Source organism: Mirounga leonina, unplaced genomic scaffold, assembly GCF_011800145.1.
Source record: "Mirounga leonina isolate KUSES-001 unplaced genomic scaffold, KU_Mleo_1.0 Mir_376, whole genome shotgun sequence".
NCBI classification, from domain to species: Eukaryota; Metazoa; Chordata; class Mammalia; order Carnivora; family Phocidae; genus Mirounga; species Mirounga leonina.
The window spans coordinates 6,361,702-6,384,788 of NW_023270718.1; the positions used below are offsets into that span (position 1 = coordinate 6,361,702).

At 55.7% G+C, this 23,087-nt stretch overlaps 3 protein-coding genes and 1 long non-coding RNA gene across 5 annotated transcripts; 1 reads left to right on the top strand and 3 right to left on the bottom strand.

The window, feature by feature from the left end:
• Positions 1-622: 622 nt before the first annotated feature.
• On the bottom strand, positions 623-14,421 carry ETFB (electron transfer flavoprotein subunit beta). Its single transcript, XM_034987115.1, has 6 exons — positions 14,296-14,421; positions 5,892-6,050; positions 5,612-5,770; positions 3,505-3,567; positions 1,512-1,670; positions 623-850 (listed from the first exon to the last, which is right to left on the bottom strand). Exons 1-6 carry the CDS (start codon positions 14,350-14,352, stop codon positions 680-682), a joined length of 768 nt encoding a protein of 255 aa, XP_034843006.1. The 5' UTR covers positions 14,353-14,421; the 3' UTR covers positions 623-679.
• A 718-nt stretch (positions 14,422-15,139) lies between these two features.
• CLDND2 (claudin domain containing 2) lies at positions 15,140-16,556 on the bottom strand. Its single transcript, XM_034987076.1, has 2 exons — positions 15,822-16,556; positions 15,140-15,595 (listed from the first exon to the last, which is right to left on the bottom strand). The coding sequence occupies exons 1-2, from the start codon at positions 16,432-16,434 to the stop codon at positions 15,177-15,179; spliced, it is 1,032 nt and encodes a 343-aa protein (XP_034842967.1). The 5' UTR covers positions 16,435-16,556; the 3' UTR covers positions 15,140-15,176.
• A 280-nt stretch (positions 16,557-16,836) lies between these two features.
• Positions 16,837-19,999, bottom strand: NKG7 (natural killer cell granule protein 7). Its single transcript, XM_034987137.1, has 4 exons — positions 19,008-19,999; positions 18,782-18,928; positions 18,563-18,697; positions 16,837-18,471 (listed from the first exon to the last, which is right to left on the bottom strand). Exons 1-4 carry the CDS (start codon positions 19,162-19,164, stop codon positions 18,413-18,415), a joined length of 498 nt encoding a protein of 165 aa, XP_034843028.1. The 5' UTR covers positions 19,165-19,999; the 3' UTR covers positions 16,837-18,412.
• Positions 18,690-22,644, top strand: LOC117998366. 2 transcript variants are annotated; one of them, XR_004675968.1, is made up of 4 exons: positions 18,690-18,938; positions 19,447-19,502; positions 20,022-20,276; positions 21,965-22,644. It is a non-coding gene; the product is annotated as an uncharacterized LOC117998366 (long non-coding RNA). The 2 variants fall into 2 exon arrangements; XR_004675967.1 differs by lacking the exon at positions 18,690-18,938 and having other exon boundaries at positions 19,420-19,502.
• The last annotated feature ends 443 nt before the right edge of the window (positions 22,645-23,087 follow it).

Below are 23,087 nucleotides of genomic sequence, written 5' to 3' on the forward strand. Positions count from 1 at the left end.
ACTACAGTGAGCCCTTCCTATTTTGATCAGTCAGATAGGAAACTGAAGCCCAGACACGGGATGTCACTCACTCAAGATCCCACAGCCGGTAACTGTGAGTGAGGCTCTAAAATCACCAAGTCTGACTCCAGGCCCCGGCTCTTCATCCCCACATGAGGTTTTGACTGTTGTCTGTCTGTCTTCCCAACCAGACCTTGAGCTTCCAGCTTCGTTCCCTCTTGTACCCTGAATCTCAGCAAGGGCCTGGCACCTGGGAGTCCCAGGGAGTCCCCGGCAAAAACTCTGCAGATGAAAGCCCTTCTCCCCACGTCACGGATAGGTGTCTTTCAGGACTCAACCGAGATGCCATCTCCCTGGGAAAGCTCTTTGGCCCCATGTGCCAGGCCAGGTGCCCCAGGTGGGCTCCCAGGTGCGTGGTGTCACCTCTGCTTAGAGCACATAGCACCCTACATACAGGTGCCTCTGCACGTGTCCATCCCCCACCACTTCAGCCTGGAAGCTTCTCAGGGACTGGATGTGACTCACCTGGGTCCCCGGCATCACCCAGCACAGGGCCTGGCACACAGGAGATTTAAGTAAATGTTTGTTGAATGAATCAAAGACCAGGTCTCCAGGGAATGAGTTAACAGACAGTCATTGGAAGGGTCATGGTTTTATTGCTGAGTTTCAGGGAAGGGGCTCAAATCCGCCCAATCTCCCTCAGCTTGGCCACCAGGTCCTCCGTGGTCTCCACCTTGACGCCGGCCGTACGCTGGGGCGGGTCCTCCACGCTAACCACGGAGAGCTTGGAGGTCAGGTCCACACCCAGGTCTCCGGGCTTGATCACCTCAATCTTCTTCTTCTTGGCTTTCTGCACATGGGCAGCCACAGTTCACGGGGCTGCTGGAGCCCTTGCCCCCTCTCCGGCAGCCTCCTCCCCATGACTGCCACGTCTGCAGAACCAATCCCATTGCCTGAACTTGTCTGGACCTACCCACTAGCCAGGACATCTGTGACCTCTTATGAGGCCTGGTATAGATCATTTCTGTGGGCAGGAATGGCCTGGGAAGCCCCTCTATTAAGGGTCCTCTTTTAGTCAGCTTCCTTGGAAGCCCTTCACTAGCTGAAATGGATTGGCAATGTCAATCTTCTGGCAGTAATGACTCAATGGACTTTTGGCCAAGCCGACCCACTGAACCCACCCTACTGGAGGATGAGATGACCCACTGAACGCTCCCTGTTGGCTGAGCTAACTCATTGAACCCATCCTACTGGATGAGATGATCCACCTTACCCTTCCTCTTGGCTGGAATGGCATGCTAAACTCTCCCTGTTGGCTAAGATGACCCAATGAACCCATCCTACTGGCCATGATGAACAGTGAACTCTTTCTTTTAGCCGGGTGAGCCCTTCCTTTGGATAAGAAGTCCCTTGGATCCTCTGTCCCTGCATCTGAGCACCAGGGAGGCACTGGGCCCACAATGCTTTCACCCATTCCCGGGCCCTCGGGGACCCGTCCGCTAAGCGCTCACCATGATGTTGGGCAATGTGGCGTAGCGGGGTTCATTGAGCCGCAGGTCGGCGGTCACCACGGCAGGCAGCTTCAGCCGCAGGGTCTCCAGGCCCCCATCAATCTCCCGCTCCACTTTCAACTTGTCTCCTTCCAGTGTCACCTGGGAGGCGAACGTGCCCTGGGGAGATGGGGGGGGTGAGGTTAACTCAAGACAGGCACAGAGTGGCAGGAGTGCATGCACAGGTGAGCAAATGAAGAGAGAGAGTCCCGCAAGGTAACCTATAGACATCAAGTTCATATACAGGAGGAAAACACAGAAAGGGATTTCATAAATCTAGGGCCGGGTATCTGTACTTTCACTGGCTCCCTTCCAGGCCCCTCTGCTAGGCTGACCCTGGAAAGGTCTGCTGGGGCCCCATCTTCCTCGCTTGGTGCCCATGCTCTGGCCAAGCCCCCTCTGCCTCTCAGTGCTGAATCAACATTTGCTGATGTACCTACACCCTCTTTGTCCAACCAGCCTGTTCTCTCCATTCACTTACTCACCGGACAAACCTTTCAAGTCTTAGCTGGAATGTTCCGTCACTCCCAGTCTCATCCGAGCACCCCAAGAACCAGCCCTCGGATACACTGTGACAATGACCAACAAGGCCCTGGCTTTCATGTGCATTTATCCTGGCCAGGAAAACCGCCAGGAACCAAATACATACATAGCAGCCACAGGACTCAAAGTGTCTTCTGAGCGTAGGGAACATGGCTAGCGCGATGGAAGGATGGAATTTTCCATCGTATGAATTAATTTAAATTAAAAGACCAAGGGGCGCCTGGGTGGCTCAGTTGGTTAAGTGCCTGACTCCTGATTGCAGCTCAGGTCATGGTCTCAAGGTCGAGATCAAGCTCAGCGGGGAGTCTGCTTCTCTCTTCTCGCCCTCTGCCCCTCCCCCTGTGCTCTCTCTCTCAAATAAATCAATCTTTTAAATAAATAAATAAATTTAATAATTTATTAAATAAGCCAAATATATTATATATATATATATCAATAAGCCAAATATACCAATAAGCCAAATATATTATCATGATTGTGATGACGGCTTCATGGGTGTATATGTATGTCCAAGCTTATCAAACTGTACATTTTACATATGCACAGTTTATGGTAAGTCACTTAATCTCAATAAAGCTGTTTAAAAAAAAAAAAAGATACTCGATTCAGTCCCTGGAAAACTTTTAAGTCTGTTTGGAATAACTGGGGTGTGTGAATCTACTTTTTCAACTGTGAGTTTTAGGAATCTAAACTAAGTATTTCTGATGGAAATTCAGCATTTAAAGTGAGATGTGCTGTAGATATAAAATCCACACTGGATTTTGAAGACTTCATACAAAAAGAAAAAAGAATGTAAAATAGCTCAGTGTTTTTTATATTGATTATAGGTTGAGATGATCATATTTTAGATGTGTCCAGTTAAATTAAATATTATTGCATTAATTTTGCCTGTGTCTTTTTACTTTTTTAATCTGGCTATGAAAAACTGTACACTTGATCTTAGCCAAAAGGCCGAGAAGCAATGGCTATGAAAAATTATAAATCACCTAGGTGGCTTGCATTTCTATTGGACCGGCATAGGTGGGAAGTGGGGCATCTGGAATTTCATACAGGGTGGGCAAGGAAGGGCTCTCTAAAGAGGTAACAACTGAGCAGACCTAAAGGAGAGAGCGGGAAAGCCACGAGGCAATCTGAGGGACCCATGCCCTAGGCTGAAGGAACAGCAAGTGCAAAGGCCCCGAGGCAGGGATGAATTTGGTGTGGTTGTTGGGTGACAGGGCTGATGAAGACAAGAGCACCAAAGGCCCAGATGAGGCCTGGTGTCCCGGCTGTACAAGTCTCCTTCCTGCCCGCTGGAGTAGCCATCCTGTCTTACTAAGCCTGCCTCCCTCCAAAAGGGCAGGGACAAGGGTGGCCCTGTTCTGAGCCCCCAGATCTGGCCCCCAGCAGGCGCTCCCCACTCCAGCCTCACCTGTGGCCAGTCTAGCAACCCAGCTGTCATCTGCCCCGTCTGGTTACAGTCATCATCGATGGCCTGAGTGGAGAAAGAGAGAAGACTGTATGACAATGGGTCTTTTCACATACCATTCGGGCCTTTGTCTAGATGGGGGTTGGCCAACATTTTCTAGATTCCATGTGGTCTGTCCCAGCTCCTGAACTCTGCCCTGGGTAGCACACAAGCAGCCACAGACTATGTGCTATATAAAGCAACCAGGGTGGTGGCATTCCAATAAAACTTTATTTATAAAATCCGGGGTGGCCATGGCCCACAGTTTGCTGACTCCTGGTCTAGAATGATCCCATCCCCCAACCTGAGCCTGGAGACAGGCAGTCACTTGTCCAGAGGCACATAAAGACATCAGCATCTCGATGCCAAATCTTTGCCCCTATATAAATATTCACAGAAGCCTCCCATGAGCCAGGACCTGGGCCAGCCACACTGGGGAACTGAATGAACAGGATCTGGGCCAATAAGAATGTTCTATCCCCTGACCCTAGAGATTGGTGCAGGGATGGGTACTTGACTCAAGCTGGACCAATGAAGAGTCAGCTCTGAAAGCTTTGCTGGAGCCTTTGGGAAAGAGGCTCTTTTTTTTCCACTGGGGAGGCTTGTGGGATATGAGCCTAGAGATGCATGAAGTAAAGACAAGACAGAGGAGCAGAGGCTAGAGCTGACATGTGACCCTGGATCAAGCCATACCTGAAGCTTGCACTGTATGAGCTAACAGGTTCACTTTCCGGCTTAAGCCTGTTTGCTTCTGACTACCACCTACAATGAAGAGTGTCCTGTCCAGTTTATCCTGTACCTTCTCAGTTGGAGGCCCTGGCCCCAGGAACTGTCCCTGACAACCAGGACAGGCAGGACATGAGTCTGAGACCCACCAGTGAATGCAGGAGGCTTCCATAGGCCACGCTGCCAGCACCAGTGTCCTGGGGAGCTGGTGTGAGACCTGGGTCCCCAGAGCCCTGAGCCCGACCCAGACCATGCCTTTTTGGCCTGTTCTCTGGTTAGGCCCTCTGCCTCAGCTTACTGACTTGTACTGATTCCTTTGCTGTTTGTCATCTCTCTTGTTTTCCACTGCCTGACTTGTGCAGGGCTGGGTAGGATACCCAACAACCTACATAGACCCATCAGCCTCCCCTTCTCCTCAGGGGCTGATCCAGCCTGCCGGAATCCCTGTCTTTTCCAGCCAGCGCCCTGGCTCTATCTCTGAGCCTCCTGAGCCAGGTCTGTGCCCTATCTTATCTCTCAGTCTCTGACATTCTTTGTCAGCCTCTGTTCCTAAGCCCCTGTCCCTTGGTCTGTCCCCTCCCACTGCTGTCTATCTCTGGCTCTTCCGATGACCCTCAGCCCCCACCCCGAGTGAGGCCACAATGTCTGTCCTCAAATGGGAGGGGGTGGGCAGGCTAGCCAGAGAAAGGGTGTCGCCTCCCCAGTCTCCTGCGGAAACAGCTGAGGCCGACTCACGTATGCCTCAGGTGGGGGTACCATGTGGTAGGCAGGGTTCTAGCTCACCATTAGCCCCCAAGCTCCTCCCAAAACTCCCAGCCTCCAGTCTCTCCCCTTCCAGTCCATTCCCCATGGCCTCAGAGAGGTCTTTCTGAGGCCAGAGCTGATCCCCTCCCTCCCCTGCTCACAGGCCTCCCGAGGCTCCCCGACACCCTCCAGAAGCCTCAGGTCTCTGTAGTAGCCTAGGCTGTTGGAACTACACAGCTGTCTTCCCCACACACCACCTCCCCATGTCTTCCTGGGCTCTCTACAATTCCTGACTGTTCTTCCAGGAGTTCCCTCCCTGTGTCTCCCAGCCAGACCCCAGCACTGTCTCGACCTCCTCCCTCCCCTCACTCCCTACAGCTCAAGCCCCGCCCCCTAGCCATGCGGCTGTCCTGTCCACTCTGTCCGTTGGCCTCCTCTTCTCCCACACGGACCATCACTGTAGCTCCCGGGGCTCCAATCTCACCCCATAGGACCCCAGGAGTCTTTCTGACGTCCACAGTCACCCTGCCCACCCTGCTCTAACTCTCCACTCAGCCTGGGCCCCCTCCTCCCCAGTCCTGAGCGGGGGAGGCACACTCACCTGCTTGCCCAGCAGCAGCAGATCTACCTTCTCCTTCTCTGCCAGCTTGGCCAGGACCCGGGCCACCTGCAGGGGACCCAGGCGATCTGCCTCTGCAGCTGGCACCTCCACGTGGATGCCTCGGTCTGCACCCATGGCCAGAGCAGTGCGGATGGTCTCCTGCCAGGAGAAGGGACTTGACTTGGCTTCTAGCCCCAAGGGACCCAGGAGCCTGGTCCCAGGCCCTCCTCCCTCAGACCCAGGACTCAGGGCCCTGGCACCCTCTCCCCAGGACCTGCACCTGGCACTGGGTGGGCCCGCAGCTGACAGCGATGACCTCTTTCACCAACTTCTTCTCCTTGAGCCGCACGGCCTCCTCCACGGCGATCTCACAGAAGGGGTTCATGGAGTGCTTCACGCCATCCGTGACCACACCCGTCTTGTCAGGCTTTACCCGGATCTGCCGGGCCAGAAAGGGAAGGGGCGGGGTCAGGGGAAACAGGCAAGAAGGCAAGGGCTGGATGGGGACAACAGGGACCCGGAAGGGGCAGGGCCTCGTCCAGGGTCCCACAGCTCAGGCGACACAGCAGATGAGAAGTCCCAGGTAGGTAGAGGATCATCCGCTCAAGATCTCATTCAGACATTTGTGGAGCATCAGGGACATAGGACATGCCCCTCCGACTCTCCCTGCTCCTGGGGCCTGAAACAATGTTCCTCAAATGTTTGTTTACCATAAACCACAGTGTGACATATACTTTATGATACTCCTGAGCATATTACAAATACACAACATATACTTACATATCAACAGAAATACCCCTGCAACGCGAGGTTCGGGTAACAATACTTACCCTTACTTCGTATACCATAGCCTGACATTTTCCGCTCTTTCTTTAAATGTCAGCCCTCTACATGGATCTTATGACTGACATATGGTCATGACCTATTTGCAAAAACACTAGCATCAAAGGCCTACTCTGCCAAACAGGCAAACCCCACTCACTCCCTTCCGCACATGGTCTGTCTTCACCAAGCACTCACTGTGTGCTGCCGGCCGGGAGCTGGATTCTGGGGACACCACCATGAGCAAGGGAGTGAGGCCTGCCGGCCCATGAGCTCCCAGTCTAGTGCAGGGTCTAGCGCAGTATGAACAGCTAACCACCCCCCTATTAGTTTCCCGTGGCTGCCATTCCAAATAACTGCTAACGCAGTCGTTTGCTGTCTCACAGCTCTCGAGACCAGAAATCCACAATCAGTTTCACTGGGCTGCAAGCAAGGCGTTAGCAGGGTGCAGTTCCCCTGGAGGCTCGAGGGGAGAATCCATCCCTTGGCTCCCCCAGCTCCCTCTGCCTCTCTCTTATGCAGATTCTGGAGATGGCATTTAGGGCCCACCTGGATGATCCAGGATAACCTCCCCATCTCAGGAGCCTTAGCTCAGGCATAAATGCAAAGACCCTTCTTCCAAATTAGCTACCATTCACCCATGGATCGGGGCCTGGACAGCGTAGGGGGGGCCACTTCCTAGCCCACCACATTCCTCTTTTTTTTTTTTTTAAGATTGTATTTATTTAACAGAGAGAGACACAGCGAAAGAGGGAACACAAGCAGGGGGAGTGGGAGAGGGAGAAGCAGGCTTCCCGCCGAGCAGGGAGCCCAATGCGGGGCTCGATCCCAGGACCCTGGGATCATGACCTGAGCCGAAGGCAGACACTTAACGACTGAGCCACCCAGGCACCCCTTTTTTTTTTTTTAAAGATTTTATTTATTTATTTGACAGAGAGAGAGATAGTGAGAGCAGGAACATAAGCAGGGGGAGTGGGAGAGGGAGAAGCAGGCTTCCCGCTGAGCAGGGAGCCCGATGCAGGGCTCGATCCCAGGACTCAGGAATCATGACCTGAGCCGAAGGCAGACGCTTAACGACTGAGCCATCCAGGCGCCCCCCACATTCCTCTTAATAGCCCACGGGGAGAATGTTATTGGCCACCAGGCACTGCAGGAGCCCTGTCCTAAGCAATTATCCTAACTCATTAATCTTGGTGACAGCCCAACGAGGAAGGAGCAGTCACTGTCCCTGTGGGCAGAAGAGGAAACTGAGGCACTCAAGCAAAGTAGCTGGCCGGTCAGTAGTTTCTAGGACCCAAGCACTCAAATCCCCTGCTATGCCACCCGACAATGCATGAAGTCTGGGGACCTCTGAGGATGATGGGGGCCTGTGACCTAGCCTGTCGGATGTTGGAGGCTGTCAGGGAAGGCTTCCCTGAGGCAGTGGCACTAGAGCTGAGACCTAAAAGATGAACTGGAGTGGTCAAGTGTGAGAGAAAGGGTTCGGTGGGGCGAGAGCATGTGCAAAGGCCCTGAGGTTTAAGGAGTCCAAGGAGGCCGGTGTGGCCAGCGGAGCAGTCTGCCGTCAGGCCACAGAGGCTGAACTACTGTGACAGGCGCAGTAATGAGTCCTCAAAATGTCCTCATCCTCATCCCTGAAACCTATGAATGTCACCTCCAGGGCAAAAAAAGGACTTTGCAAAAGTGATTAATTTAATGACTCTGAGAGGGGGATCATCCTGGGTTATCTGGTTGGGGGCCCCATGTAATCACAAGGGTCGCTCTAAGTGACAGAGGTAGGTGGGAGAGGGGAGGGGTAGTATCAGGGTCAGAGAGACCGTGAAGATACTCTGCTGCTGGCTCTGAGGCTGGAAGAAGGCAAGGCAAGGCAAGGCACGCAGGTGCCTCTGGAAGCTGGAAATGACAAGGACACGGATTCTCCCCGCGCCGCCCTCCCCATCCCCGAGGGAACGCAGGGCCGAAGACACCTTGATCCTAGCTCAGTAGACTCATCCAGACGTCCGACCTGCAGAATGGGAAGAGAACCAGTCTGCGTTGTTTGAAGCTGCTGAGTCCACCACAGCAGCAAAAGTAAACCAACCGCGCAGGGCCCAGCAGGCTCCGGAAGGGGAGCTGGGTCTGGATCCAAAGAACAAGGGCGACAAAGAGGCGAGTGGATGCAACTTAAGTTTTCGCAAGGTCGTTGTGGATTCTTGGTGGGGAAGACTGGGAGCACAGCAAGGGCGGAAAGTGGGGAGACAGCTGGGTGGCTGTTAGTCAACGAAATGAGGAATGACAGTGGCTCGGACCACCGAGCCAGCAGAGATGGAGAAGCGGAGGGACTGGAGGGGTCTTTGGAGGTGGGAGTGACAGAGCTCTGGGCTCGGCAGGGGCAGGGGCGGGGAGAGGGAAGAATCCTGCAGGACTCTGGGGCTTCTGGTGGCTACATCCTACGAGCCGGGGGGCAGGTGGGTTCTGTGTCTAAATAGCCCATGAGATGCCCAGAGGAGCCTTGCTCGGGCGCCTGCACGATCCAGCCCAGGACCTGGCTTGCCCCTCTGCTCTGCTCCCCTGTGGCTGCCGCCAAGGGCTCAGCCGGCACAGATGCAGATGACAGCCTGGCCCGGCCGGGGACACTCACTGGAGTCTCCTCCTACCTCCCTGCACATTTCTCTCTTCCCAGTCTGGATGCGCCTCACGGACCTGTGACACTGAGCAGAAGGAGGAGAAAAAGGACAACTATCATTTTCTATCACTGTTATTTCATTTTTTAAAAGTCATTTTAAGATTTTATTTATTTGTTTGAGAGAGACAGAGAGCACAAGCAGGGGGAGCGGCAGGCAGCAGGAGAAGCAGACTCCCTGCTCAGGGGCTCCATCCCAGGACCCTGAGACCATGACCTGAGCCGAAGGCAGATGCTTAACTGACTGAGCCACGCAGGTGCTCCTAAAAGTCATTTTAGCACCAAAAATAAGGCTCAAATCTCAGAACTGAATAAATTCACCTTACGAAAATACAGTTGGAGCCAATAGCATGTTCTGAATCCATGCTTTTTCACTAGAACCTACCCTGAGCGTGTTGTACACGATCCCCAGAATTTGCCGGAACATGCCCTTGCTCAACCCCCACCTCCTCTGCTGTCCTTCGCCTCCTGTGTAAACCCCATCCCTTCCAACTCTCCCGTTCCCACTCACCCTGCTTAACTCTCGCCGTAGCACTGCCCACCCCTGACGTACCACACACGCGGGACTGATTTAGAGTGACTGATTTTCAGTCTTCTCCCCACCAGAAAGTCAACCGCCCGCGGACAGGCATTTCCATCAGCTCTGTTCATGACTGTACTTGCGGGCCGAGCACCTGCCAGAACCACGCATGAGAACCTGCACGAGAACCACTCAAACGCTCGGAAACAGCAATGGAAACTGAAACACAAAAGCCCTCTCATTACAAAAATAAAATCCAAGTCAGAGGTCTCCCGTTTGCACAAGAAAAGCAGCCCCCACCCGGTGAGCCAGCAGCCGGTGGAGGGCGCCGAACCTGCTCTTGGTCTGGCCAGACGCCTTGCACTAAGCTCCTGACCCCCAAGGAGCAGGGATGAGAGCCCTCTGGCCCCGGGGAATGTGCCAGAGCGTCTTCTCCGTGGAAGACCTTTTAAGCCTGAGTGGATTTCAAGCTTCAAAAACACTGTTTAGTTAAATTACATAAGTCAGGAAACAATGGTTGGTCTGAAAAATCAGACCAGTGTCTTTTTTTTTTTTTTTTAATAATGAGGTTTTATAAATCAAAGGAGGTGATTCAGCATGGAGCTTTCATTCTTTCTCTTCAAGTTGCAAAAGATGAACCTTCAACAGAAACAGCCGTGAGCCAGATGGGCATCGCTCCAAGGGCTTCACGTGTATTACCTCATTTAACTGTCCTAACCACTGAGGAGGTTAGTTGCTGCCATCACCATCCCCGTTGTACAGATGGAGCAACCGAAGCACAGAGAGGCCAAGCGCCTTGCCCAGGATCACACAGCAGCAAGGAAGTGGCAGGATCAGGAGCCTAACTCCAAGTCTGACTTGGGAATCATGAGACTCTAGGACACCAAATGGGCCCTCAAGAGGTAGGGGAGCTGGTCCCTTTATTCATGGCCCACTGTCTCAGAGCAGGTGTTTATAAAGTGACTTCTGCAAGCTCTCCCTGAACTGTCGACACAGCTCAAGGACTCCTCTGCGGTTCTGTCCTCTAGTTTTTTCCGTCAAGCGAGTCACTCACTGGGCATGTGCTGGGGCTCTCGGCAGAGCACAGTATACCCAGGACACGGAGTGACTGGGACAGCCAAGGCCAGACAGGGAGACGGTGGCCAGGGAGTGACGCCAGGGACAGATGACTAAGGCAGTGGTCAGCGCTCGGAGACCCTTCTACAGCAAACCTCATCTCGGGCAGGGAAAGAGTACCAACACCCTCACGGAGCTGACACGTGTGACATGAGGGACAAGGAGGGGCCAGCCCTGCTGAGAGCAGGAGGGGTGAGTGAGGGGAAAAGGCCGGGCGCTCCCAGAACCGAAGGAAGGCATGGCTGGTTGGGGTTAGGCCCAGAGCTGGATACAGGTTTTCTGGGGCCTGAAGTTTCCAGCCTTTGGGGGAGCCTCTTTAGGAAAATGCACACCAAATCATGAACGCAAAATTGATCCAGTCTCTCCCTGGGCCTTGAAAGAAACGCTGACATTGACAGCCTCATCGGCTCATGGAGAAGGTATCCCTGGCCAGAACTGAGTATCCCTGGGTTGCCAAATGCTTATGAATTAACACCCTAGACACACAATCATACAGACACACACACTGAGCAGAGCATTTGTTGTGTTCTGAACGGATGAGTAAAAAAAACTTCCATTACCAGTTCTACCAATAATAACCACACTCCCTGAGTACCAGCCCAGGCCAACACTAACCATGAGCCAGGAACTACCCTAACAGCCCATTTAATACTCACTGCCATCCAATACAGGAGGTATTAGTGTTATCCCCACTGTAGAGAGGAGGACAGTAAGGCTCAGAGTGGTCAAGCAACTGCCCCCAAGGCCACAGAGCAGGAAGCAGACCCAAGGGACTGGCCTGAAGTGGGCCCTGAACCGTAGAGCGTAACCGTTATCTAAGACAGTGGTGACTACGTCAGACAGACTCTCCTCCAGACCCTGGAGCTTGAATTCTGGAAGGAGAGACAGACACTAAAGCAAGCGATCAGAAAATTACACCGTGGATTACAAAGTGATAAGAGTATGGAGAAATTACAGCAAGGGACGGCACAGGGATGATGGGGGCTGCAGTTTTAAGTCAGTGTCCAGGGAAGGCCTCACAGAGAAGGTGACATCTGAGCAAAGGTTGGAAGGAGGTGAAAAAGCCCCGCTGGGAACAGAGTAGAGACCCGGCACTCACCCCAAGGAGCTGCCATTCTGGGGGCGGGGGTGACACCTGGGTGAGCAGAGGATCCCAACCCAGTGTGGGCGCAGAGCTGAGAGAGGCAGGCCCAGGGGGCTGCAGGAGTGTCCAAGGACAGATCAAGAGGCCTGAGAGGGTTGGGGTAGGGGGGCTTCCTGGAGGAGGTGATACCAGAGAATCACTAAACTTTTGATACAATTGACAGATCAGAGTTAGGCAGGATAAGGGAGGTACAAGAAGCAGAGACGGAGAGGGAAGGGTGCCAAGGCAGAAGGCACAGCGGGGGGCAAAGGTCCAAGGCAAGAAGCGGCCTGGTCTATCAGGAAAGATCAGGCGAGGGAGGGACAGGGCACCATGGATGGCACAGCAGGGGCCACGGCCAGACCACGAAGGGTCTCAAACACCAGGCTGAGGGGCTCAGACTTTGTCCTGAGGGTGCTGGGGAGCCTCAGGACAACTCGGGGTGCAGGAGGAGCCCTGAGGCTGGGAGAGGATGGACTGAAGGCAACACTGAGAACCAGGGAGGAGACTGCGTTGTGGGGCCAGGTGGGAGGAAGGGAAGGCTGAAATGCGGGGCCCATGAGGATGGACAAAGGGACCAGCTGCCAAGTAACAGGTGGCGGGGTGGCAACAGAAGGAGGGCAATGGTGCTGGGGGTCTGGCCCAGTGATCAGGTAGTTGGCAACGTTTGAACCATTTATTTCTTCAGAAAGGGCACCCCCACACACAGCCAGCAGACAGGATGCAGTGGAGGGGGCCCCGGGGCCGCGTGGCAGGGACAGGCAGCACATATCCCTGGGATAGGACAGCGGCTGATACCCTCTCTTTTGTTCTCTCCTTCAGCGCACACCCGTGTGCCAGGCCCTGTGCTGGGTGAGGCTGGGACCAAAGCCCGTCAAACTCGGGCCTGCCGGTGGGGGAGATGTATTCGACACAGGCGTATCAGGCCATGGAGACCAGGGCTGGGGCACAGGGAGGCCCAGGGGGCGACAGAGCCCAAAGCAACAGCTAGAAGTGGGAGGAAACCAGGAGAGAAGGTCCCAGGACCCCAGGAGCAGCTGAAGACAACACCCCTGGCCTTTGCTGTCAGGGCTTTGCTGCAGCTGTGGAGTGAAAAGGGGAGGAGGGGCGCCTGGGTGGCTTAGGCGGTTCAGCTTAACCGGCTGCCTTCGGCTCAGGTCATGATCTCAGGATCCCCGCTCAGTGGGGAGTCTGCTTCTCCCTCTCCCTTTGCCCTCCCCGGCTTGTGCGCTTGCTCTCTCTCTCTCTCTCTCTCTCTCAGATAAATCTCAAAAAGAAAAAAAAGGCGGGGGGGGTAGCAGAGACTGGTGCAGGACTTGCCCTGCACTTCGACCTTGACTTTGGCTGCCTGGAGCTGGGTGATCCAGCAAGTAACAGGACCTCCGCGGGCCTCACTTTCCTAACCCGTCCAATGGCATTCATAAAATCAAGAGGGTACTGAAAGCACTGAATGAGTCGGTCTCTGTCAAGGACTTGGGGGTGCTGTTGCTTGCACAATAAGCACTCACTAAACGTGAGCAGTTATGATCACTGAAGTTTCCATGCCAAGTCCGGCTCCCGGGACCTCCTCCCCACCTCACTCCCCAAGCCGTCAGGGGCCCTGGTTTCATGCACCCCAAGGCCTCTGGCATGCCAGGCCCCGTGCTGGGCAATGCTGGGGACACAGAGGTGGAATCCCAGTTTGATGGTGAGGACAGACATGGATGGGCAGTCACCATCTTCAGTCTGCTTTAAGCCAAGTATTTTGAGAAACTGGCCAGAGAGCCTGTGTCTGATTCACGTCTGTCCCGACCAGCTTCTCTCCGGGGACAAGCCAGGACCTCAGAGACGTTGCCCCCCAGCCCCGTCATGGGGGATGGGAGCCATTCCACCAGCTCAGTCAAACAGGATTCCATCTCTAGCAAACACTTCTCCCTCCCTTCCTGGCTAGAGCCTCCTCACTCACCCCGCGGCTTTGCAGGGTGAAAGCTTCTGGGTTCCCCTGTTAACGGCCAACTGAGTGTGCAATGCAGCCTGACAGGTGAAAGTGTGGCTTGCGTTGCAAAGCACTAGTTGCGCTGAGGAGTCAGACGGACCCGGAGGGGCATCATCTCAGCTCTACCGCATCCTAGCTGAGTGACCTCTCTGGGCCTCAGTTTCTCCAAATGTTACAGAGGGGCCGTGGCACCTCCAGCAGGCAAGAAATAGAGAAACTAACTCGTACTGCACAGAATTATTAAGACAGTGAGTCCAGAACTTGAGAAAAGGGAACGGGGTCATGACCCCAAAGGGGCCGGGTTGGAGCGAGGAGGGATGTGAAGTCTGACCCTCACAGTCCTTGATCCTTGCCCTCAGGTGTGACTTTGACGTTTGGGAGGAAAGGCGGCAGAGATCAGATGTACGAGCAGACCCCCCCATACAGTTTCGGGGTTCGGGGGAGGTGGAAGTGGGGGCCCGGTCACCTTCACGGCAAAGTCGATGACCCTCTTTACAGCCACGAGCGCGCGCAGCTCCGCCATCTTCCTGCCGCGGCCACCTGCGGCCTCGGTCCGCTCGCTCGGCCTCTGGATCCAGACGTCCCGCCCCCCCTGCCCTGCGCCTGCGCCCCGCGCCGCCAGCCAGTCAACCGCGGCGGTGCCCGCCTCCGCCCTGACAAAGGACCAATCGGAGGCCCGGAGGGGAGGGAGGTGTGGCAAGAGGATTCGGACCAATGGAGAACGGATTCTGGAGAAAGAGGCGGGAGCTGAGGGGAAGGGAAAAGGACTTAGTGAAGGGGGCGTGGCCGGGAACTAGGGTAAAGGTCGTGCGCAGAGGGAGGTGCTCCCGGAGTGGAGCTGCTCCCAGGCCTCCTAAACTTTTCCCAACGCCCTCGATTTATCCCTCCCCCAGTTCCCCACGTTTCCCTCGCTTCTGCAAGTCGCTATGCCCGCATTCCCTGCGTCCTCTTGTGTCTGTCTCCCCATTCTCTTCTTGCCATGTTCCTCGTCCCACGATCATGCCTCTTAGGTTCCCCTGTATCCGTTTTCCCGCGTCCATGTCCCTACATCCTTTCCAAGAGCCCATGTGCTCTCCTGACCCCACCACCCCTGTGCCCCGTTCCCCCTCCGAGCCCATGCGCCTTGTCCACTCCATCCATGCTCGTGTCCCCGTGTTCCTCGTTCCCTACAGGTTAATGTGCTTATGTCCTCCCTGAACCCCCAGGTACCCCCGTGTCCCAATCCCCCCTCCTCTTCATATCCATGTTCCCGCGTGCGTTCGTGTCCCCCGTGTCCTCACGGCCCCCAGAAAGGCACGCGGAGCCGCGGCGGTGAAAGCCGTTCCTTTATTCTGCCCCAGGCTGCGGTCACAAGCACACGGGGAATCCGCTGATGGCATCCGTGCTCTGCATGATCATGTCCGCCAGCAGAAAGCTGAAGCCTGGCGGGAGGGGAGCGGAGGGCGGGTGGGGGACGGTGGGTCCTGGGGCAGATGGCCGGGAGCGCCCCGGGGACTGGGGTTTGGGGCCCCGAGGGCGCCCCTGCCGGGTCTGCGGGAGTCGGGAGCGGAGTGTGTTGAGGAGTCCCTGGGAGGGCGGCTGGGAGTCTGCGGGGAAGGGGCTCCTCTGGGCAGTCTCCTCCACCCTCTTCCCGCTGTCCAGGTTACCCGCGAAAATAGAGAAGGGTAAAGCCAGCCACCCCGAAAAATAGGACCACGAGAAGAAGACGTCGTTTTTCCACGCGTTCTTCACGGTGTAGCCTGTCAAGGCGATCAGCAGCAGCAAGCCTGGGCCCCGCGCACCCCGTGAGCTTGGCCGGGGGGCTGCAGCCAGGCCCCACCCAGACCGCGCCCATCGCCCGGGCCACGCCCCCTCCTCCCAGCCCCGCCCCCTCCTCTGGGTCTCCGGCCCCTCCCCCACCCCCGTCCCCGCGCCTGAAAGCGCGACCCCCGGGCCCCTGCCCCCTGCAGCCCCCAGGCCCACCCTGTGCCTGAGGGCCCGCTGCCGTCTCACCGTAGAGGAAGAAGATGCCGCTCGTAGTCTGGCCCCGCGAGTCGCCCTCGTGGCACAGAATCCGCAGCCCCATCACAAAACCCATGACGCCGGAGGCCGCCGCCAGCACCATGCACGCCCCGGTCACCGCCAGCATGGCTGGGGAGAGCGGCCGCCTCAGCCCCGCGCTGGCTCCGGCCCTGGCCACCACCCCGACCCGCCGGTACGGGGCTGGGAGCAGAGTTGACGGTTTGGATGGGAACTTGGAAGTTACTTCATGAGGGGCAGTTAATGTCGCAACAGGGAAGTAGGTCCCGAAGTGGGGGTTCGTGTCGCGGGGGAGCAGGTGGACCTGAGACTGGAGTGGGAGGGGCGAGGGTGGGGGCGCCGCAGGATGTGCCCAGCTGTGGCCTGTGCTGGGGGCTGTCTGTCCAGTGGGGGACATCAGGGCGGGCAGGGCCTCACTCTGGCAGGGGATGTTGGAGCAGGTGCGGCCATTACACTCCTGCCAGAGACCACTGTGGCCCCCGGGGTAGCGGATCCAGTAGTTGGTGGCAGTGGAGAGAATCGTGAGGATTTGGGCCAACAAGCCCAGCAAGGTGCCCCCGCTCCGAAGGCTCTGCTTCACCCCCATGCCAGGGAGGCTGCTGCCGAGGGCCACACATGCAAGATTGGCCAACACCCCTCCCGTCCCCAGACCCCCCTCCCGGGTCCTTCAAGTCCTTGAGACCCCCTCCCACATGTCCCTCCATGTCTGACTGCACCCCAGCACCGCTGTCTGGGGGCCCCTCCTTCAGGCCCTCCCCAAACCCAACACCTTCATCACCTACTGCTCCTATTGGGGGCCTTGAGACCTCACCCCCAAGGAATCACTGCTTAGAGACCCTGTCTTTCACCAGTGTAACGTCCCTTTAGCCTGTCCAGTGCCCTCCCCACCCCCATGCACACACCCACCTGGATGACTCACACCCAGCTCCCAGGGTTTCTTAGACAGAGTCCAGAGGGGTGGGGGAAGGGAGACTGGGTCTCTGTGAGGCAGGAGGAGTTCCAGAATCCCCTCTCCCATCAGCCATTTAAAGAGATAACCACCCACCCACCCATACACACACATACGCACACACCTAAGCAACTCTTCTAGCACAGAGACAGCTCAGAGTCAGATGGCAGGTCTGGGGGGAGCCGAAAGGCCATGACATAGTAGACCATAACCTTGTGAAAACGCTTCCCTTGATCTCATAACCTCTGCAGGTCCCCAGCTCTCCGACTGTGCCCCCTTGGGTCCCCACACAAGCCCCTGCTCCTCCTCCTCCCTCCACTTAGTGCCCGTTTCCCTGGAACCTCCGTCCTGCTCCTTCTTACCAGAGGAGCTTCCTCACTGGGTCTCTCTCCCAGACCCCCGACAACCATATCCCCAGCTGAGCTCAGCATCTTCCACCAAACCAGGGATGACTCTACCGTCTCACCCGGTTGATTGTGCCGCACCCCTGGGCACTATCCTTGCTCCCTCTTGCCCATCACTCCACAAGGCCCTTGAATCCCTGAGTCTGGTTCCTTCTGCCCCCTCCCCCCGAATCTCTCTGGCTCCTTCCCTCTTTCCCACCTCATGCCCTGGTCCCAGTCGCACCCATTGCGTTGCCAAGCTCCTCTCTCCCTTTGGGCCTCCCTGCACGTCCCAGAGGGGTCTTTCTGGCACCTGGAACTGGCGTTGTCCTTCCCCGGCTCACAACCTCCTCCTAGCTCCCCATTGCCCTCAGGAGAGATTCACTGTGACCGTCGGGGCCCTTGCTCCCACCTGCTTCTCCATCCTCATGCCCCACCACCCCTGCGTTCTACATTCCGCCACAAAGCACTGTTCTCTATCCCCTGAAAACTTCCAGGCTTTCCACACCTCCACCTTTGGGTCCCTCTGCCTGGATGGCCTTTCCTTGGCCCTCGAGAAGCCTCTAAACACCCTCACCCCAGAAAGCTCCCCCCAACCCCCCACCCCTGACACAGTCAGTCTTTCTCCTCACCATCCTGGGCTCTGCCTGCTGTCTCACCTCCCCCACCAGACTTGCAGCCCCCAGTGGGCAGGGCCCGGGTCAGACTCCCATCGGCATCCCCAGTGAGACCAAGCAGAAAGGATGAGCTCAGGAAAAGCCAGCTGAAGGAGTAAATGAATTAATGAAGTGAGCGAGGAAGACCAGAGTGAAGACAAGGGTGACAAAATCAGGGAGAGGGTGAGAAGGAAAGAGCACTGAAGTGGGAAAGACCAAGGAGAAAAGAGAAAGGATGGGGTTTCAAGGTAGAAACACAGAGAAAGACAAGGGCGGGAGAAGGGGGCCAACATGGGGCCGTGCCTGAGTCCACCTGATGGCAGGTGGGGGCTCTGACTCCTTTCTAGGCGCTTAGTGTCGCCCACCAGGGAGCTGGCTTGCCCTCAGCTAATGTCGTGGCTGAATTAATCTCAGAATAACCAGATCCCGGCAAATTTTTGTTGAATGGATGAAGAAACAAATGGAGGGGTTGCGGGAGGGCTGGGGGTAAGGGCTAGAGGGAGGGCTGCGGGGGCCTGCGGCTCCTGATGAGGTCTTCCGCGGATAGTGCTTCATCCTGCCTGTCTCGCCTCCGGCTCACAAGGCATCATAGCCAGGCCGGGGGCCACTACAGTAAGCCCCCAGACTCAGGCTACCTGGGGGTGGCAGAAAGAGGTTAGCATTAGCCCTCACCCTGCTGTCTCAGAGCCCCCAGCTGCCCTCTCCAGGTCCGGGAGGAGCAGTAACCTGTACAGAGCAAGAGGACAGCTGAAACCCAGCCCAGGTAGAAGGACCAGGAGAAGAAGGTCTGGATCTGGGGGTGTTGAGGCTGGTTCCACCGCTCGCTGGTGTAGACCACCATGGCCACCACTGCAAAAATGGCTGGGGATGAAGACAAGAGAGAGGGCTCAGGCCCTCTGCGGGAACCCACCGGTCCCCAGAGCCCAAGTGCAGCCCGGAGTCTACCTGCAGCAAAAGCCATGGTAGAAGAGACGAGGGGCCCGTAGCCTCGAGCGGACAGTGAGGGGATGCAGGACGTGATCAGGAAGATCACTGACATCAGTCCCAACAGGGTGGCCAGAATGCTGAGGCTCTGCGTCGCACGGATGTAGTCTGCTCGGAGGTAAGACGTCGGTGCCTGCCCCTCCGGCAGCCCACCACCCCCAACAGGAGAGGGACCACTATCCCTTACCTGGTACCTCGGTGTGAAACTCCTTTGGCCAGAGCCCCGAGTGAAATGAAAACCCGGGCCCCTTAGCCACAAACCAGAAATCCGTGCTCAGAGCAATCAGGATGGACACCAGGCCCAGGGAGCCAGTGAGTAGGGCCAGGGACCGACAGAGCTCCATGGAGGTGAGTACTGGGTGTCTGGGTCCTGGGGATGAAGAGGCTGGTGATCTGGACTCGGGTCCTCTGAGCTCAAGAAAGAGAAGCCTTTAAGACTTTAAAACCAGGCCAGTTTTGTTTCACTCAGTTCCGGGGAGATGAGTCTTGCCCTACACCCTCCCTTCCTGGTTGCCCCGACAACATCCTCCTCCCACAGAGGTCCGGTTCCCCTCACAGTGTGTGGTGGGGAGGGTGTCACATCATCAGTGGTTTGGATGGTGGTTCAGAACTTGCCTCTGTTTTAGGTTCTATACCTCCCACCCTTGGAACCCTCAACATCAGAGGAGACTTCCTGGAAGAGGTGTGAGAGAGGCTTGGGGGCCCCATGGTGGGAGGTGATAGATGAGACCAGGGTGTGAGTTAAACGGGGGGATGTGGCCAAAGGGGACAGTTGGGGGTTGTGTCATGCTTTCCTGTGGGTTCTGCAACCTTCCATTCTGGAAGAGGGAGGCCCCAATTCTAGTGTCTCTGTGGAAGGAGGGGGCTGGAGGCCGGGATGCTTGCAACTGAAGGAAAAGAGGGCTGGATGCCTGGACTCGAGTCCTGAGGAGGAGGCAGGCAGGCAGGGGCTCAGACTCCTGGATCCCTGCATGGAGCTTATCCCCAGGGCAAGCAAATGGTGGAGAATCACAATTCAGGAAGTTTGTGGAGAGCAAGACACGTCCACATCCTCCTCTGATAAAAGTTCACAGACAGCTCTGCCTTGAGAAGGGCCTCCCGTGTGGTGGGCTTCATTGCCAAGATCAGGGTACCTGAGGGGCAGGGGCAGGCACACAGGACCGTCCCACCCTCCCAGCACTGGCCTCCTCCTCCCATACAGGGATCGGGATGAGCAGGTGTCAGGTGAAGGTGTGAAGGTGCCACAGCCCAGGTAGAAGGTGCAGGCACATGTGACCTCTATGAATCGGGGAAAGGCCTGGAAGAGGACCTCTGTCACGAAGATGACCTGAGCCAGCAGTCCCACCACAGCTGGTGAAGGGGAGACCCAGAGGGACTCAAGAGGCCAGCGCCTCTTCCGTTATTGGAGACTCCAGTTTGCCGGCCCCCATCTCTCACCCAGACCCTCACCACCGAGGTAACTGGCCACTCCTGAGAACATGCTCACGAGGACAGGCTCCCAGGGGCAGATTCAGGTCATAAGCAGCAGGGACACCGACACAAAAATGGTGGTGCGTGTAGGTCTAGTGAAGAGCCGCGGACAGGCTTCAGGAATCTGGGCCATGGGTGTGTGGTAAAGGGAGTGCCAGAGCACAGAGCCCATCTGCAATCTCTACCCCATCCTTACCTCCAGAGAGAGCACGAGCAGGGAGGGAGAGGGAGAGAGAATCCCAGGCAGGCTCCATGCTCAGCCCAGAGCCCAATGCGGGGCTCCATCCCACGACCCCGAGATCATGACCTGAGCCAAAATCAAGAGTCCGACCCTTAACCGACTGAGCCACCCAGGCGCCCCTAGAAACATTTGACTCAACCAGCACTTCTTATAGGTCAGGCACTATGCCACGCCCTGAGGGAATACCGGTGTGCAAAGCACATGAGTCCCTCACCCTCGCCGAACCTACACTATACACACTATGGTAAAGACGCGAATGCTGCTTATAACCAGTTATTATGGAAGGCACCCTCATTTCTATTGAGGCCTACTCTGTTAATAATATTTAACGCAGGGGGCGCCTGGGTGGCTCAGTCGTTAAGCGGCTGCCTTCGGCTCAGGTCATGATCTCAGGGTCCTGGGATCGAGCCCCGCATCGGGCTCCCTGCTCGGCGGGAGGCCTGCTTCTCCCTCTCCCACTCCCCCTGCTTGTGCTCCCTCTCTCGCTGTGTCTCTCTCTGTCAAATAAATAAATAAAATCTTAAAAAAAAAAGAAGAAGAATATTTAACGCAGTCTATCATGATGATAAAAATGTACTAAATCTTTTAGTCTAATTGTTGTCTAGTAGAATGTAGCTTCATGTATCCACTCTGGTGTAAAAAAAAATAAAGAACGTTAGATGGAAACTATCAGCTAAGAATAGTGAGCTGAGGGGCACCTGGCTGGCTCGGTCGGTGGAGTATGCGACTCTGGATCTCAGGATCGTGAGTTCGAACCCCACGTTGGGTGTAGGGATTACGTAAAATATTTAAAAGCAAAACAAACAAGTGGGAGAGGAAGTGCGTTGTGATTTCAGATAAGGTAGTCAGTGGCATCTCGGTGAAAAAGGTAACTTTGGGGTAAAAACCTGACAGACATTTGGAAAGAGCCGTCCGGGAGGGGCAGCGCACCCCTGTGCCAGCCTGGTGGCCAGCAAGGCTCAGAGCAGAGTAAGTGAGAAGCCAAGCATTAACCTTGACAAAGGATTAGAGTGGCCTGTCCCCTGAAAAGGAACTTTTTTTTTTTAAGATTTTATTTATTTATTTGACAGAGAGAGAGACAGCGAGAGCAGGAACACAAGCAGGGGGAGTGGGAGAGGGAGAAGCAGGCTCCATGCAGAGCAGGGAGCCCGATGTGGGGCTCGATCCCAGGACCCTGGGATCATGACCTGAGCCGAAGGCAGCCGCGTAACAACTGAGCCACTCAGGCGCCCGAAAAGGAACTTCTAAATCCTTGGCATGTCCTGCCTGATAAGTGTCTTTGAACACCTGGGGTCCTTGAGCCACACTAGATAGTATGTCCTGTCTGTGTGGTTTATGGCGGGGGCCCTGGGCCACGCCATGTCAGGATGGCCCCTGAAGGGGCCGAAGACTGAGTACCTGAGGTCAGCCATGTGATTTCTCCATGCCTACAGAACTGCCTCAGACCCTGGACAGTGAAACCCCTGGACGCCAAGGCTGGACTGAACTTCCCCAGCGGGCAGTCCTCTGTGCAGATCGTCACACATTGTTGGTGGACGCGGGGAGCGCTGTCCGTGTGACTCCACTGGGAGAGGACAACTGGAAGCTCACACCTGGTCTGGACACTGCCTACGAGCCTCTTCCCTTGGCTGATCTGCATCTGTATCCTTTCTGCTATGATCATCTGTAACCATGAGCATAACAGCTTTCCAGTGATTCCTTCTAGCGAACCGTCGAAACTGAAGGGGGTCTTGGGGGCCCCTGAGCTGCAGTGAGGGAGGGAGGATTGAGTCAAAGAGTTAGCGGGGATCTGGAACACGGGGCATCTTGTATGACCTTGATAGACTAGCTTTTCATTGGAGCTGGGAGCCACTGGGGGGTTTAGAGCTGAGGGGTGACGTGATTTGAATCATGCCTTAACGAAAATCCCTCTTTGTAGAGAATGGACTGCCGGGGGAGCAGAAGGAGGGAAGGGGCACTGGCAGAGCCGGTTAGAAGGCTGAGGCCATAAGCCCAGTGAAACAAGATCAGGGTGGTAACTGGATGAGCAAGGAATCAAATTCTGGGCACATTTTTAAAAATCTTTTTATTGTTATGTTAATCACCATACATTACATCATTAGTTTCTGATGTAGTGTTCCATGATTCATTGTTTGTGCATAATACCCAGTGATCCATGCAGAACGTGCCCTCTTTAATACCCATCACCGGGCTAACCCATCCCCCCACCCCCCTCCCCTCTAGAACCCTCAGTTTGTTTTTCAGAGTCCATTGTCTCTCATGGTTCGTCTCCCCCTCCGATTTCCCCCCCTTCATTCTTCCTGGACACATTTTTAAGGTAGGAGCCAACGGCACTTACTGATGAATCAGATGTGGGACGCAACAAAGCAGCTGAGGACGATCCCAACACTCTTGGCTGGAGCAGCTGAATGACAACGGGGCAAGATGGGGAGATATGGGAGGAGTTGGTGTGGGATGTGGGAGAGACTAAGACACGGGAGATTTGAGATGCCTCTTCTTTTCAAGTGGATATCAGAGATGAGTCTGGAGTTACCACATAATTATTATTGCTAGAAT

Excerpts from the sequence above, each read along its gene's own strand:
- CLDND2 (XM_034987076.1), bottom strand. The coding sequence starts at position 16,434 with ATGGGGGTGAAGCAGAGCCTTCGGAGCGGGGGCACCTTGCTGGGCTTG. Across the intron at positions 15,596-15,821 it reads CGGCATCTTCTTCCTCTACG|GCTTGCTGCTGCTGATCGCC; the intron begins GTGAGACGGCAG and ends CGCGGGGCCCAG.
- NKG7 (XM_034987137.1), bottom strand. The coding sequence starts at position 19,164 with ATGGAGCTCTGTCGGTCCCTGGCCCTACTCACTGGCTCCCTGGGCCTG. Across the intron at positions 18,929-19,007 it reads GTTTCACACCGAGGTACCAG|ACTACATCCGTGCGACGCAG; the intron begins GTAAGGGATAGT and ends ACCTCCGAGCAG. Across the intron at positions 18,472-18,562 it reads TGTCCTCTTGCTCTGTACAG|GTAGCCTGAGTCTGGGGGCT; the intron begins GTTACTGCTCCT and ends TGCCACCCCCAG.
- ETFB (XM_034987115.1), bottom strand. The coding sequence starts at position 14,352 with ATGGCGGAGCTGCGCGCGCTCGTGGCTGTAAAGAGGGTCATCGACTTT. Across the intron at positions 1,671-3,504 it reads GGTTGCTAGACTGGCCACAG|GGCACGTTCGCCTCCCAGGT; the intron begins GTGAGGCTGGAG and ends CCATCTCCCCAG. Across the intron at positions 851-1,511 it reads CCACATTGCCCAACATCATG|AAAGCCAAGAAGAAGAAGAT; the intron begins GTGAGCGCTTAG and ends GCCCATGTGCAG.